At 53.4% G+C, this 14,842-nt stretch overlaps 1 protein-coding gene across 1 annotated transcript; it reads left to right on the top strand.

The window, feature by feature from the left end:
- Positions 1 to 10,650: 10,650 nt before the first annotated feature.
- HLX (H2.0 like homeobox) lies at positions 10,651 to 13,849 on the top strand. The gene is made up of 4 exons (XM_054280452.1): positions 10,651 to 11,275; positions 11,837 to 12,016; positions 12,486 to 12,670; positions 13,511 to 13,849. The coding sequence occupies exons 1-4, from the start codon at positions 10,717 to 10,719 to the stop codon at positions 13,847 to 13,849; spliced, it is 1,263 nt and encodes a 420-aa protein (XP_054136427.1). The 5' UTR covers positions 10,651 to 10,716.
- Positions 13,850 to 14,842: the final 993 nt, after the last annotated feature.

Here is a 14,842-nt window from a genome sequence, read left to right as displayed (position 1 = left end):
TTTAGATAGCTTACACATTGGAAATGCCAAGGAACCAGAAACCTTCACTCCAAAGTCAACTCTGCTTTCATTAATAAGATGGCACTGAGAGAACAAAACAGCACTATGTGGAGCAGAAAGAAGCCCATGAGGAATTCGGGGCTGAGACAGAGTTCAGCCCTTATCCCCACTCTCATGCTGGATGTTAAGGATCAGCATGCTGAGATGCAGGAGAGGTGTTCACACGAGGTGGTGGTGAGGGGTGCGACACAGGGAGAAAAAGAGCTGCCCTCCAAGCAATAGCAGTAACAGCAGAGCCTGGCCACTGCTGGAGAGATGCCGGCAGTGGGATGGGCAGAGCTGTGCCCCTGGGGCTGGGCAGAGGCTGAGCCTGGCTCAGATGACCTTCAGCACCCACAAAGGCAACATTCAGGGACCACATGTTCTTCTAATTTCTTCCTGTGGGAGAGATGTTGACCCCATTTTACAGATGGGAAAACCGAGCAGCAGAGCACAAGGACTCACATTTCTTGCCTATTGTGGGACTTGACTTCTTCCTTTGGGCCTGACCTGATATCATCCCTCACCTTGTTTTCTTGTAATTCAGTTGCTGCCTGTGCCTGTGATCTGCTTCTACAAGTGCTAGAGATCATTACAAATAATATTAGATTTATCACCTCTCTGTGTAACATGCCAATCCTGGCAGCATGTTGTGAGAGCACAACAGCAACAAGAAGCATATGTTCTGTAAGTCAAGTTAGTGGGATTTTTTTTTCACTGCCAAGGACAATAATTTTTTTCCTTTTTTTTTTCTTTTTCAAAATAAACATCATGCTGGAATGTGCTACAGCAAATGGCTTGGGCTCTATTATATTTCATGCAGCTTTCTAAACAATTTTCAACCCTGCTGGCCCAGTGTCAAACAGAAGGCAACCAACAATAGCAAAATCCCATTAAAGCTGAGAAGGTTCCTTCCTGAGGTGAACACGGCCAGAAATAGTAATCTTGGCTCTCTTTCCAATTTGGCATTGGGGACTAATAATGCCTGTTCTCCTAATGGAAATTATCTAATTTCATCCAAGTGCAGCTCCAGAGAGAGCTGGACTGACGCACAGTCAATATAACAACATTCTTCTTGAAGAGCTGAACAATGGGGCTTTGGTGGGACCGTGATTAACAACGTCAAACTAAGAACAAACAGAAGGTGTAAAAATAGGCATCTGAGAAGTTGACACAACGGACTATTTTTCATCTGTAAGGCCAGAGGAGAATAGCTTGTTAAATCGTGTGCTTGGAGCACTTCATCAGATGTTGTGTGGAATGACGAAAAAAAAATCCATTTCCCATCTGGATCTGAATGTACTAAGGAACTGCACATGCCTTATTAATATAAATCACGCTAGGAGTATAATTCCCATTAGCATTAAAGAACCATTTTTCAATTAAATACTCTTACACCAGGAACACCTAATGGGAAATAATGATGTTTGCTTCATTTGGAGAGAATAGTAAAATACAGAGTGGAGACGGAGAAGGTAAAGAAGCATTTCTTCCCTCCAGTGCGATGGGTTTTTGTGTCTGCTGTAAGATATCCCCTTCCCAGCCTAGCAGAACTGTATCCAGCCTCTATACAGAAGCCCCCAGAGGTGGTAGGGAATGGTGATGAGGGGAAGAGCTCCTCCAGAAAACTGGAACAGTGCTACAGTGCTCTGGCCCAGGGTCAAAGCGCTGCTGTCCTGTTTCCCGCAGGCCCCCACCCAGGCTGGGTGAGAGAAGAGGTCCAGCCTCCCTCCCTCCACCCCTGCTTCCCTTCTTCCCTCCACCCCTGCTTCCTCCCCAGGGCAGCCTCATATTTGGAGAGAGCTGAGATGGCTTCAGGCCACCTCCACCCCCTTACCCACATGGTTCAACCTCACCCTGTGGAACTCCTTGTTGTCAGCCTAAAAATAGCCCTCCCCAAAACCAAATCACCACTCTGGACATTATTTCTCACGTCTCAAGAAAAAGCAGCAGTTCCTACATTTCTCTTTAACACTGAAGCCACAGCTGGTCTCACAGTGGTATATTAGGAAAGCAGAAGCATTAGAACTGGGTGAAACCACCACGCAACTCATTAGCTCTGGTGCCTTGCCTGCTTTCCCCAGGGCTCTGGCTCTGGTATTCGCTCTGCAAAGACTGCATGTGCCTGGGGTGAATGCCAACCCCTGTGTTTGTGCAGGCACACAGTGGCTCCCAAACCTCAGCATCACCTTGCTTTGACACTGAGGATTTACCCTCCTTCCCTGCCTTAAGCACTGCAGCTTCCTTCTAGCTCCTAATGAAAGGAAAGTTTAGCCTTGAAATGTTGGACAAAATTCCCACCTCTGGTGAAGCAGATATGGTTTCTTTTAATTTTTACAAAATCTCAAGTAGCCCTTTACTTGGTGTTATTTTTAGAGGGTGAGAGGGGAGTCTGTGTTTTCATAAAACCCCCAGCTATGCATTGGGCCAGTGGGATTTTGTGCGGGACACGACACAGTTAACTTGGCTCTGGGTTGTGGCCGATGGCATCCAGGAATGACCTCGCTCCCCCTCGCTCACCCCACAGGTCACCCCCTGCTCAGGGTCTGCCAAAATTGTGTCATTTTCTTCTTCTCTTTCCTCCTAACAACAATAAAACTGATGAAACGTATGGAAATTGCTAGTAATGAAAGCAAATTGCACCAGAAGTAATACAACACCCTGTTGCCCTCAGCCTCAGCTTTCACACCTGGTTAGTCCCCTGAGCTTCCAGAAACCAGTGCCTTTCTCTATGTGAAAGTCCCAGTTCCCCCCTCCACACCCAGCCCTGCTTCCTGCAGCCCAACCCTCAGCTCAGCCCCCTCCCTGCATCAGCCAACTCCTTTTCACCTTCCCTTTGGCCTCTGGTCCTTTCAAATCAGGTAGGAAACCTCTTACATATCTCAAAACACCCAAGATGAGAGACAGATTCCTCACAAGGAATATTTCTCTACTTCCCGACTTTGGTGGGTAGCAGTATCCCACAGAAATGAAAGCAGCTTGACACGATAGCCATCCCTGCCTCCTGGCTGCAGGCAGTGCTGATGCCTGGGTATGCCAGAGCCCTGGAGAACATCCAACATCCAACGGATGCCCAAAGCATCCTAGGGTCCTAGGGAGGAACCTGAGAAAGTTTCAGAGAGAAGAGTAAAGCCTTGTGGCTGAGCTCACTCCCAGCACTTCCAGCGGCCATGCACCCAGACCAAATGTGACCCAGGAGGGTTGCTGTGATTAAGGATTTTATTGTTAGCTTGCACTAGAGGGTGCTGCTTCATTAGGCTTTGAGAAAGATCGCAGTAATGGGACCACCTCCGATGTCTTTATTCCTTGCAAAGTTAGGCTGAGACCTGAAACGTGTTGTGGTTCATATTACCATTCAGAGTGGCCTCAAAATGAAATGGATTGCTTAGCTGGGAAAACGAGAATGTCTTGGCTTAGAAAGGAGTTTATACATCTGGGGGGCAAGAGTAAACATTTGGGTTAGACACTGTGACAAATGAAATGAAAAACTGGTCAGCCTTGCCTTTTTTCTCTCCATTTCACAATTCTGAGATGAATGGATGCCTCAAGGAGCTGAGAAATCAGGGAAAAAAATTAAGAACAGGACAGTGAAGGCAGACGTGGGAGATAATGAGACTTTGGAATTCACTGCTACAGGACAGATAAATCAAAATCTCATGATAAATTTTTTCAGAAGAAATAAAAGCAAAATACCTTTTATGACTGCTAGTCTTTTGGCTAAGATAAAGGTAACCAGATCCCAGGCACTGAGGTATAAAATGATGGGTTAGAGGTATCAGTAGGAAATTACTTCCCCTGTGTGCTGCATTGCTTTGTTGACCGCGCCTCCTCTGTTTTTGTTTCCATTTGCTGCAGGCGTGGAGGAGCAGCTATTGCCGTAGGCAGCATCCCAGACCCACAGCTGGGAAGGGGATAGCTTACACCGTCCTGCTCAGCTCCCAGAACATCTGCCCACCCTCCTGGGTGTCACAGGGAGGTGACCTGGTGGAGCCTGGCACAGGGAATCTGTGAGCTGTCCAAGCAATGGCTGGACTTTATTTAGAGCAGATTCAGTTCCAGCGAGGGAAGCAGCTCTGGAAGATGCTATATACGTGCTGTATAGTCTGGCACATTTGTTTATGGGCCCATAAAACTCCTCTGGCTGGCACTCCCATTTGGCATCCACCAGGAAGCATCTACCTTGGGCTAAAAAAGGTTAAAACAGGACTTTTTGTAGGGGCCTTGATGACATTATTTTCCTGGTGTTTTATACATGCTAATAGAAAGGAAAGACCTGGTTTTAAAGTTGGGCTCATGTACCTACTGCATTTAAATCCACTTTGAACATGAAAAGAGGGACAGAAGAAAAACAATAAATATTCTCAAATCCAGATGAGTTTTACAGAGTAATTTTCTTCTAGAAACTTGCCTTCCTTTTGGGGTTAATTTTGCCTTTTATGTGTCTACCTTCTGATATCTTTATTTCCAGCTTCCCCACATTTTTACCACTGTTGGCATGAAGGAGGAAACTGTTTCTTACTAAGACTTTTATTAGGCAGTTATTAGTATTTCCTTCTTCAATATTGAATGGTTTTTCTGTGCTGTAACTTTAATATACTGCTGCTGGAGAAGCAAAGGGCCAAAGACATCAGCCAGCTTTTGTGGAAATAGACTGGGATTGTTCTGGCAAAACCCTATGGATGATGATCCAATGTGGGAATTAAAAAAAAAACATTTAGTTTTCATCTATACTTGCATCTAAATATTCAGTTTGAACTGAGGTACCCTGAGCCTGTCCTCAACAGCACTAGTTTGCCTCAGTTAAGGAGCTGCCTATTAAGGTCTCAGCTGAAAACAGGTGTAGTTAGACTCTCCTGTCAGATTTAGGAAATACCTGTGGATAGTCTTTTCTCACTGAGAGTCAAATCACCTTCATTTCACGCAGTGGTGCTTGTTTTCAGTCACTGTGCACTGTGCCAACTCAATGCAGCATGTGCAAGCAAACGCTTCCCTGATGGGCGGTTGCACAGGAGAGCAGGGGGTCAGCACTTCTGCACGTCCTGTCACCTTTAATCAGCCAGCAGAGGGTTAATTGCACACCAGCTCTCTGTAAACCTCTCTGTTGGTGAGGCCTGGGAAATCGCAACTAGCCCATGATAAGTCCCCCTGCCAGCAGATTATGGTCTGACTGCAGTGTGAAGGTGGAGTAAGCTATGAAATCAGCATGATTGGATGGTGCGCATGATATGAGGCTGATGGAAAGGAAAACAAACTCAGGGGCTCTCCCTGCATGAAGGACCCATTCTAGATTGCAGAAAGCAGATACAAGAAGCAGCACTTAAATTAATGGGTGACCTGATGAGAGGTTAGAGCAGACTAGAAGATGGTCACAGCAGTCCTGCCAGCCTGTCGCCCAAATGTGTTTCTCCTAGCATCCTCACCTTGGCTGGCCACGTGATAAAGAAGCTAGTTTGGGGTACTATGGCAGTATAAAACTTTTCATACTGGCAGAGTTAATTTGATATCCCCAGGGGTAGGAGCAGGCAGGCTGGAATGCAGGGAGAATGTCAGACTGGCACTTGTAACTTCAAGCAGCTTAAACCATCATGGCATTGCAGGATCACAGTGTCTATCTCCCAGCACAGCATCAGGTGCCTAAAAATGGGTTTCGTAAAAGCCAACACAATGAGCAGAACCTGCCTGCTCTAACCCGTAGGAAAACATGGGGAAGGAAGGTTCTCATCCTGCCAGTCCTCAGAATGCTGCCTTATTTCCTGGGGGCTGTGAAGAGACACTTCTCCCCAGCTGATATTTCCTACCCTGATCCTTCTGTAAGATTTATGAATCTGCAGCTTTTCTCTCTCTCACACACACACACACATACACACCAAAAAAAAAAAAAAAAAAAAAAAAAAAGGAAAGATCATTCCTTTCTTCTGTGTGCATAGCTGTGGAGAGATGCGGTGCCCTCCCACATCCCAGATCTTTGAGCCAGGCACCCAAGAGCAGACATAAATCAGTGTTTTCAGGTCCCCTCTCTGTCTGAAGGGACCTGGGGCATTAAACAGCATTTGGGGGACTACATGAAACCCCTCAGCTTCCCATGCTCTAATGTGTTTCTTCAGAAAACAGCAGCTTCAGCAGTTGAAAGCCACAGTATGCAAACATGCAAGTGTGAGAGCAAGTCTCCAGCTCAGTGGCTGGTGTGCTGTCCTTGGAGCTGGGAGCTTCGGGCTTTGATCGGCTCTCCCTTTTGGACCCGTCCAATGGGATCTACTCTGCTGGAACATATGGGCAGTTCTTGGGACTGCTCACATTCAGAAAACCCCGTGCAGTTTTCAGACAACTACAACATAGACATTTCAGAAGAATCTTGCTTCAGAGCAATTTTAGCACGCCTTGTGGACTCGATTCCCATCTAGGATTCCTGGGTGTACATCTCAATCTCTCCTTGTTACAAAGCTGCAGGTAAGGAGGATCAGGCGCTGCCCTCCAAAAGCACACTGACTCGAATTCAAACAGCAGTTAAAATACACCCTCAGGCGGCTTGAAATCCTGCCCTTGTGCACGGAAACCCAGATCCTGCCTGCTTTCCGACGCCTTCCACGGCTGCACAGCAGATGACATAACATTAGTCGTGACTTACTGACACAGGTATTCAACTAAATAACGCGTGAAACAATGGAAAGGAAACGCCAAGGGTTTGACCAGCTCAGTCTCTGGGTTCGCTTGCGGTTCTGGGCAGTTCCTGCCTGCGCTCAGATAACGAGCTGTGCTCAGCTGGGGAAGTCCCTCCAGCCCCACCGGCCGCTTCCAGCGGCGGATCCCGGCCGGGGGTCCCGGCCCGCGGTCAGGGGACGGCCCTGCTGCAGCGACCCCCGCACTCCGCGGCGGGGCGGGAGCGGCAGGGGCGGCAGTGCCCGGAACCCCCCGGCTCCTGCATTGCTCCCCTGCCCACCCTGCAGCCCCCGCCCGGGGCGGCTCCGGCGGGAGGGGCTCCCCAAACGCGTTCGCCCGCTGCTCTCGCATCCCCAGAGAGGGTTGTTTGGAAATGGGAAGTTTGGGAAGGGTGGGCAAGCCCCGTCCCAGGGACTCGGCAGGTGGCGACAGAGCACGGGCTTTGGGGATGGGGGGCGGCTCCCCGGGCCGCCCGGGGCAGCGGTGCCGAGGTTCCGCCAACGCCGCCCGAGCGAACCTTCCTCCTGCAGGGCTTCCCGTGAGGATTAAATACTTATTTTTGCAAGTACTCTTCCAGAGAGATATAATGGTATTTTAACTTTTAAATTTTTTTTGTTTATCTCGCACATATACGTTTCTAGATACAAACATAGGAATAATCAGAGCATATACAGAAGCCTAAAATCCAACAGGCAAGGCGCAAGCCGCGGGCGACGGAGAAGGGCTGGAGGCCGCTCTGCCAGCACCCTGGCCCGACTCGGAGGGGCAAACCCGGCTCCCATTCCCCGCGGCTGGGCCGCCGAGCGCTGCCCGCGGTGTCGGGGAGCCCCAGGGGGTCGAAGAGGCTGCGTCGGGCTCGGGCACCGCTCGGGGCTCGGGAGAGGCGGCCGGGGGCTCGGGCTGCCAGCATCCCGGCGGGATCCGTGGGATCGGCCTGCCCGCAGCCGGCCGGGGAGCTGGACGGGGCAGGCATTTGGCCGAAAGGGCTGCCAGGGCTGTAAGGGCTGTCCGTCCGTTCCCGCGGGGCGCTGGCAGTGCCCGGCCCTTCCGGGATGCTCCCGGTTCCGCGCCCTCGAGTAGGGACGGGGGAGCTGCAGAGCCTCGGGCTTAGTCCTTCCATTTTCCCCTATAAAGAACTCGAATAATTTTTTTCCACCTCCTTTGTCGGCCTCGAGGAAGAAGAAAAAACGTCCTTCGAGACTCTATTCAAAAAAAAAAAAAAAAAAAAAAAAGCAGCATCGCTTCTGCCGCGCAGTTCATTCGCCTCCTTCTCGAGTCCCTCGGAAAGCAAGATTAAAGGGGAAAGTCGCAGCTGTATATTTATGTTTTCATTGCTAGAAGGGAATTGATTTCCTTGCATTTATTTTTGTAGTTGCAATACACAAGGGCGGATTTGCGTCACCAAAGCAACTTGCTGGTCGAGATAAAGTTGCACAAATATTGAAAAGGGAAGTGCTCGCGCTCATTATGAAGTTTTTCTCCGGAAGAAATAAGGATTTCTTCTGTATCCTAAAATACTAAAGCCGCTTCTATTTTGGGACAAATCTCGCAGGCACATCCGCTCATTTAGTCCGAGTTGGAACCTCTCAAAAAACAGGAGATGACCTGGACTGCAGCGAGCCCCGGGTTTCCTGCAGCCTTCTCCCTCCTTGCGCGGAGAGGAGGGGCCGCTGCCTCCCCCGGCAGCCCTGCGGTCCCCGGGCAGGCAGGGAGGCCCGCGGAGGCCTTTGGGGAGAAGAGGCACCCTTGTCCCAGGGAGATGGAGAGGCCGGGGGCGAGGCAGGTGCTCCTGGTTTCGGCCGCGGAGGATGCGCGGGTGCGCAGCGCAGCCGAGCCCGGGAAAGCACCTGCCCCGCGGCCAGGACTCCGCGGTTCCCTCGCCCTCCTGGGGCGCAGCCCGGCGGTGAAGGGCTTTTAGTGCGTTCAGCTTTTCCTTTTCAATTGTTTCAGCGCTCGAGGGATGACAGCGGGATCCCGGCCTCCGGCGGCCCCGGAGCCGCAAACGGGCCCGTCCCCCGGTGCTGCTCGTCCCACGGGCCCTGCACGGCTGCGAGGCCAGAGGAGCTTTGAAATCAGCTGCTAAAAGAACAAACAAACACACAAACAAAAACAAAAACCCCAACAACAACAACAAGCCACCGCATTTGTTTTTTTTTTTTTTCCTCCTTTGCCTTGACTGTCTGGTGGGCAGCCACGGGCTGGTCCCACGCTCCGGGGTAGCAGTAGTAATTGCAGCAATAATTTAACTGGGCGGTTTGCGGCCGGGATGCAGCACCCGAGGCACGCTTCGTTGCCTGTCCCTCGGGCGGGCTGGCGGGGCGGCTCTGCCCGGCGGAGGGAACGCGAGTGGAACCGGAGTCGTTCGATTCGCTTTGAGAGCGAGAGGATAGTGCTGGGGTGCCGTGAGGGGGAATGGGGGAGAGATGCAAGGAAAAAGGGCTTTCCGATGTCGGGGCAGGAAAACTTGAGACGTAATCAATATTTTCTTTCGCCTCCTTCGGGTTTCGGACACATCTTGGCAAGACAGCCCATCTTCATTTTCCGGTTTTGTCTCGTTAACAAGAACCAAACCAAAGCGAAGAGGTGCCTGGCTTTTCCCGGGGAGCCAAACTCACCTTCATCCGTTATGGAACGCGGTTATGGCTAAGGAACATGTTCACTCTGGCTCGGAGGTGGTTTCAATAGTCCCACCGAAGCTACATCCTCATACCTGGCGAAAGAAAAATAGTTCGCCTTTCTGGCGGTTCCTCCAAAACCGTCAGAATTTGGGAAACGCTTTGGAAAAAAATAATATTATATTTCTGAAACAAAAGCAAAGCAAACTTACAATCGTCTGACCCGGCAGGCTGCTCAAAACGACAGCGAATGCTTTACTTATACGAAAATTAAAAATAAAGAAATAGTTGATTTTTAGAGTCAGGTCGGGACAAATGTGATGTTAGAGAGGAGGAAAAAAAATGCGCCAAAGATGCTTTCATAGATTTGTGCCTAAATCATTGCAGTGAATATAGCATGTGATTCTGGTGTACTGGAAAAAATGGGGATAGTTCTGACGTCAAATGTCTGAGAAATTATTAAGTAATTTTAAGGTGTAATTGGTCTGCAAGCAGATGCAGCCACCGGGATGGAGAGCCTTACAAAAATCTATCCTAAAATTACACTGTCGTCAAAATAATGCTAGGTAACTAATCGCTACTAATGCAGGATCCAACGTGTCTTGGGCCCAGAACATCTGGGACTTCTCATAAATACATATATTGCATGCATCGGCATGGACTCCTTCCCTTCCAGACTATGCCAGGCTCATTTATCCGGGAAGAAAACAGATTTCCTTGAGAATCGTTTCCAAGAGAACAGCCCAGCTTCCAATGGCCAAGAATTTCCCCGCGCGTTTCTTTCAAACGTTTGGAAATCGCGGCGGCAGCAAGCGCGGCGACCTTGCGCTGTATTTTTTGGGGGGGAAGGGGAAAAGTGGTTTTTCAAAGTCGAGAGCTCAATTTAAGGGGCTATAGGCGTGTGTTGGGGTGTACTCTGTGGGGCAGACCGCTCCGATCGCGGCCCCGGGGCGCGCCGCGGGCGCTGTGGGCGCGGCGGCGAAGGCAGCCCCGGCCCGGCGTGGGCGTGTCGGCGGGCGGCGCTGCCTTGGATTGGGCGTGGGGAGGGAGCGAGGGCCGCTCGCTGCCCGAGAAAGTTTTGCGGAGGGGTGGATGTTTTTTTCTTCCCCCAGTGCGAGGAAAGGGGTTTGCTTTGGGTTTGTTTTGTTTGCGCCGCTCTGCTTCTCGCCCGCTCGCTTTCTTCGTCTGGCCGTGGGTTCTGGGGACTTCTTTTTAATTTTCGGGGTTAATTTTTTCTTTTCGTCATTTTTTGGCGGTTGACTCTCTCTCCTTGCCCCTCCGAGAAGGGCTCCACCAGCCGCCTCTCGCCCCGCCATCCCTCCCCATGCGCCCGGGGCCGCGGGCAGCTCCGCGGCGCGCACCCGGGAGCTGAGCTGCGCAGCGGCGCGTCCCCTCCTCGGGCAGGATGTACACGGCCGGGCTGGCTCCTTTCTACGCCTCCAACTTCAGCTTGTGGTCAGCGGCGTACTGCTCTGCATCGGGGCCGGCGGCCGGCGGCTGCTTCCCTCTGGACGCCGCGGCGGCCAAGAAGCCGTCCTTCTGCATCGCCGACATCCTCCACGCCGGCGGCGAGGCGGCGGCCGGAGCCGCCGACAGCCTGCCCGGAGGGCCCGGCACCGGGATGCCGGCCGCGCTGGGAGCCGTGCACCACGGCGGGGCCTTCCACGCCGCGGCCTCGCCGCTCCGGCCCACGCCCGTCGTGGCCCCCGACGCCCCCGCCGCGTTCCCGCCGCGCCTCTCGCCGCTCTCCAGCGCCTACCACTCCCACCACCACCGCCCCCCGCAGCACCGGGGCCCCGCGGCGGCGGCGGGCGGCGGAGGCGCCCCGGCCCCCGCCCGGCTGCCCGGCGGCCACACGCACGGCTCGGCGCCGGCGCCCGCCAGCAAGGACCTGAAATTCGGCATCGACCGCATTTTATCGGCGGAGTTTGACCCCAAAGTCAAGGAAGGCAACACGCTGAGAGGTAGAGAAATTGGTTTATTCGCTTTCCCTGCTAACGCTTTCGATGCTCTGTTACTTGTACTGTGATTAGCGACTACACCCACGATTTGAACACTTTTCGATCTAGGCGAGAAAATAATTATTTTAAAAAATTATAAATCAAAGTTTCTCACAGCTCTCAGTGAGTCCCCCCCTCCCCGTTCCGGCCTCCGCACGGCAGAGCCGGGTCGCAGGGCTGGCGGCCCGGGGAGAGCAGCGATAGCGTCAAAGTAGCGAGCGGAGCGCTCCGCACTTCCCGGAACGGCCGGGGATTTCTGCCTCCCAGGACACAGCCCGTGTGATTGTTTCGCTTCGATCCATCTCCCCTCGCGGCCTGTAAACATCCTGACCTAGGGAGTAAATATGTCAGAGGATGTCTCACTGCCGGGGCAGGGTCGCCTCTCCCGAGGAGAGCCTCTGGGGACGGGAGATGGCTGCTTGGTGGCCCCTCGAGCCCCTCCGACCGGGCACTCTCTCCGAGTCGTGCCGGGTTGTCGGTCTCGACCGCGGTGTAACAGCGCTCTCCTTGTTCCTGTGCTCGCAGATCTGACCTCCTTATTAACTACGAGCCGCCAAACTGGGGTTCATCTCCCCAACTTGCAGCCTTCCGCCGGCCAGTTCTTCGCGTCTCTAGACCCTATTAACGAGGCCTCTGCTATCCTGGGTCCCTTAAACACAAACCCAAGGAGCTCAGTGCAGCATCAGTTTCAAGACACTTTTCCAGGTACATCTCGTCCCTCCCCTACCCTCCCGTGGCGCAGGGCCCTCCGTCCTGGAGCAGCCTCTTCCTCCCGGAGGGACCCGCCAGGCAATTCTGCAAGGCCGGGTGTGTGTAGCGAGGTTCAGAAGATTTTGGGCGAAAGTCGGGCTGCCTGGGGGGGAGGAAGAGCAGCCTAGGGCCTGATCTAGAGGACCGTCCCATCGAGTACAGGAGTAGTAACCTGGGCCAGAGAGAAGAAGCGGGGAGGTGGGAGAGGAAGAAGTTCGAGCTCCGTGCAGCTCCACCCGCGCCCCAGGCAGCGCAAGCTGACAGGACACGGACCCGTCGGGCAGACAGGGCCACGCTGGCCCGGGCCCTCCTGCACATCGCACTGCAACTCTTATTCAGATCGATTTAAGGCTTCCTCTCAGGCTGCGATATTAATAACACTGTCTCCCCCTCTCTTCCCCCACTTTTCTCTTCCCCTCCCCAGGTCCGTACGCAGTTCTAACCAAGGACACGCTGCCCCAGACGTACAAGAGGAAACGTTCCTGGTCCAGGGCTGTTTTTTCCAACCTGCAGAGGAAAGGTTTAGAAAAACGGTTCGAAATCCAGAAGTATGTCACCAAACCGGACAGGAAGCAACTGGCCGCGATGCTGGGGCTGACAGATGCTCAAGTAAGAATGGCTTCGTTTTTATTTCAAACCTTACTTCCAATTTAGATGAATACCAGAGGGCAGTGAAGTTTCAAAGTGATTTCTCTTCCTTTATCACGAGTGGGGAGTCTGTCTGGGGAGCTGCACCTTGCCCTGAGCATCTCTTGCACCCAGGTTCCGTGGCACACCGCGACCCAGCGCGGAATTTTCGCCTTTGCTTTGGCCACCGAGGAGCAGGCCGGGCGGAGAGATGAGCAGGGCCAGGGCAGGCCATCAGTGTGCGCTTTACTGGAGTGCTGTAGGAGGCAGTTTAGGGCAAAGGAAGTAGAAGCGAAAACACTATTCTTAATATCCTTTTTTTTTTTGGTTATATATTTTTTTGGTCTAAATCTTTCCTTGCGTTGTGAAATCCTTCGTTCTGAGGAAGCGAAAACACTTTTCAAACGGAAGCATTAAACGCCACTCTGTAATGATTACACTATTGAGGCCCGCAGCGCACAGAATTGTATAACGCTGTGGTTTCTTGAGCAAGATTTGGTTTCCTGGAACAAGAAGTAGAAGGAGAGAGGAAAAAAACCCCATCCAAACAAACAAGCAAACATGGGGAGGGGTGTGCGCGGTATTTAAATACACAAATTAGAAGGAGGAAACAACCAAAAAAATCCCTTTAGTCGCGTAAGGATGCGGGCAGTGGGAGGGAAGGACGGCGCCTCCTCCTCTCCCCGCGTTGCCGGTCCCGGTGGAAGGGGTCGGGGCCGGTCCCGGTGGAAGGGGTCGGGGCCGGTCCCGGTGGAAGGGGTCGGGGCGCGGTGCGGGGCGCGGTGGGGCCGGGCCGCCCGTCTAAGGGCGGCGCGGCCGCAGGTGAAGGTGTGGTTCCAGAACCGGCGGATGAAGTGGCGGCACTCCAAGGAAGCGCAGGCCCAGAAGGACAAGGAGCCGCCGCCAGAGCCGGAGCCGGCGGCCCAGCGAGCCGGCACAGCAGCGCCCGCCGCCCCCGGGGAGCCCGAGCGCAGCCCCAGCCGCTCCGACGGCGACAGCGACAGCAGCGACGCTGAGTCCCTCGACATGGCCCCCAGCGACACGGAACGGACTGAGGGCGCCGAGCGGAGCCTGCCGGCCGCCGGGCTGGGCAAGTCCTCCGGCAGCGCCGGCCTGCCTTCCCCGCCGCCCGCCAGCCCCGAGCCGCGGGGCGGTCTATAGTCGGGGCGGCCCGGGACCTGTGCGCTAATTTATGTCCCTGCCCCCGCCCCGGGAGCGCGGCAAGGCCGGCCCAGCCCCGGCCCCGGCCTCAGCCCCAGCCCCAGCCCGCCTGCGGCCAGCGCCCGGGCCGGGGCGAGGATGCAGGCCGAGCGGGGAGCCCCAGCCCCGGGGCGGCAGAGCATAAGGCGGCCGCCTTTCCCTCAGAGCTACTCGCAGGAGATCGGGGGATTTTCCTTTTTTTTCCCCTTTAAAAAACCCCTAATTCTCCGTTTCCCGCCTCTCGTTCTCTCCAAGGAAAATCCGAGCGAGGGATTGCGAGAACGCTCTCAGAAATACCCAACTTCCCCCCCCCCCAACCAATTTACAATGTGAAGTATTTTGCCAACGTCCTCATTGGTTGCAACTTGTTGCTTCGAATAATCCGGCCAAGAAATACTGCACTGACAAAATATATATATATATATATATATAACTCCTGTAAATAAAATGTTTGCTATGGTTTGTAGCCACGTCAGTCTTTTGACCAGGGGCGAGGGCTGGCGTGGCTGCCCCAGCTTCCTTCACCCCGCTCGAAGGCAGCAGCTGCCTCTCCTCGCCTCGGAGCCTCCCCAGGCAGCCTTTTCTTATTCTTTTTTTTTTTCTTTTTTTTTTTTTTCTTTTTTTTTTTTTCTTTTCCTAATGAAGGCAGTGACAAGGACTGGGTTTGATGACGCAAAGTTGTGTCCCCGGTGCGAAAGTCACCAGTGGCATTCGCAGCCCCGCACGGGCCGGTGCCGTGTGCGGCGGATTTTGGTTGCGGGTGCCGGGCAGGGCTGCGCTGTCCGACCCAGCGCGATTCCCGGCGCCGCTCTGGGGAGCCGGCGGGGCGGTTTTAGGGAGCAGGAGGGACACGACGTGCGTGGGTTGGTTCGCTTCGCTTTGCCGCGCTTTGCTGTCGCTCCGGTTCGCCGCGCGCTTCTCCGCCAGACCCCGTGACGTCACAGCGCCGCTCCG

Source organism: Melozone crissalis, unplaced genomic scaffold (assembly GCF_028551555.1).
Source record: "Melozone crissalis strain CALT ecotype California unplaced genomic scaffold, PUWL_Pcris_2 ptg000027l_1, whole genome shotgun sequence".
Taxonomy (NCBI): Eukaryota; Metazoa; Chordata; class Aves; order Passeriformes; family Passerellidae; genus Melozone; species Melozone crissalis.
Note: the sequence above shows the minus strand (reverse complement) of the source record. Positions and strands in the feature narration are given on the sequence as shown.

Coding starts and splice junctions, on each gene's coding strand:
- HLX (XM_054280452.1), top strand. CDS start 10,717: ATGTACACGGCCGGGCTGGCTCCTTTCTACGCCTCCAACTTCAGCTTG. Junction 11,276..11,836: donor GGAAGGCAACACGCTGAGAG/GTAGAGAAATTG, acceptor CTGTGCTCGCAG/ATCTGACCTCCTTATTAACT. Junction 12,671..13,510: donor TGGGGCTGACAGATGCTCAA/GTAAGAATGGCT, acceptor GCGCGGCCGCAG/GTGAAGGTGTGGTTCCAGAA.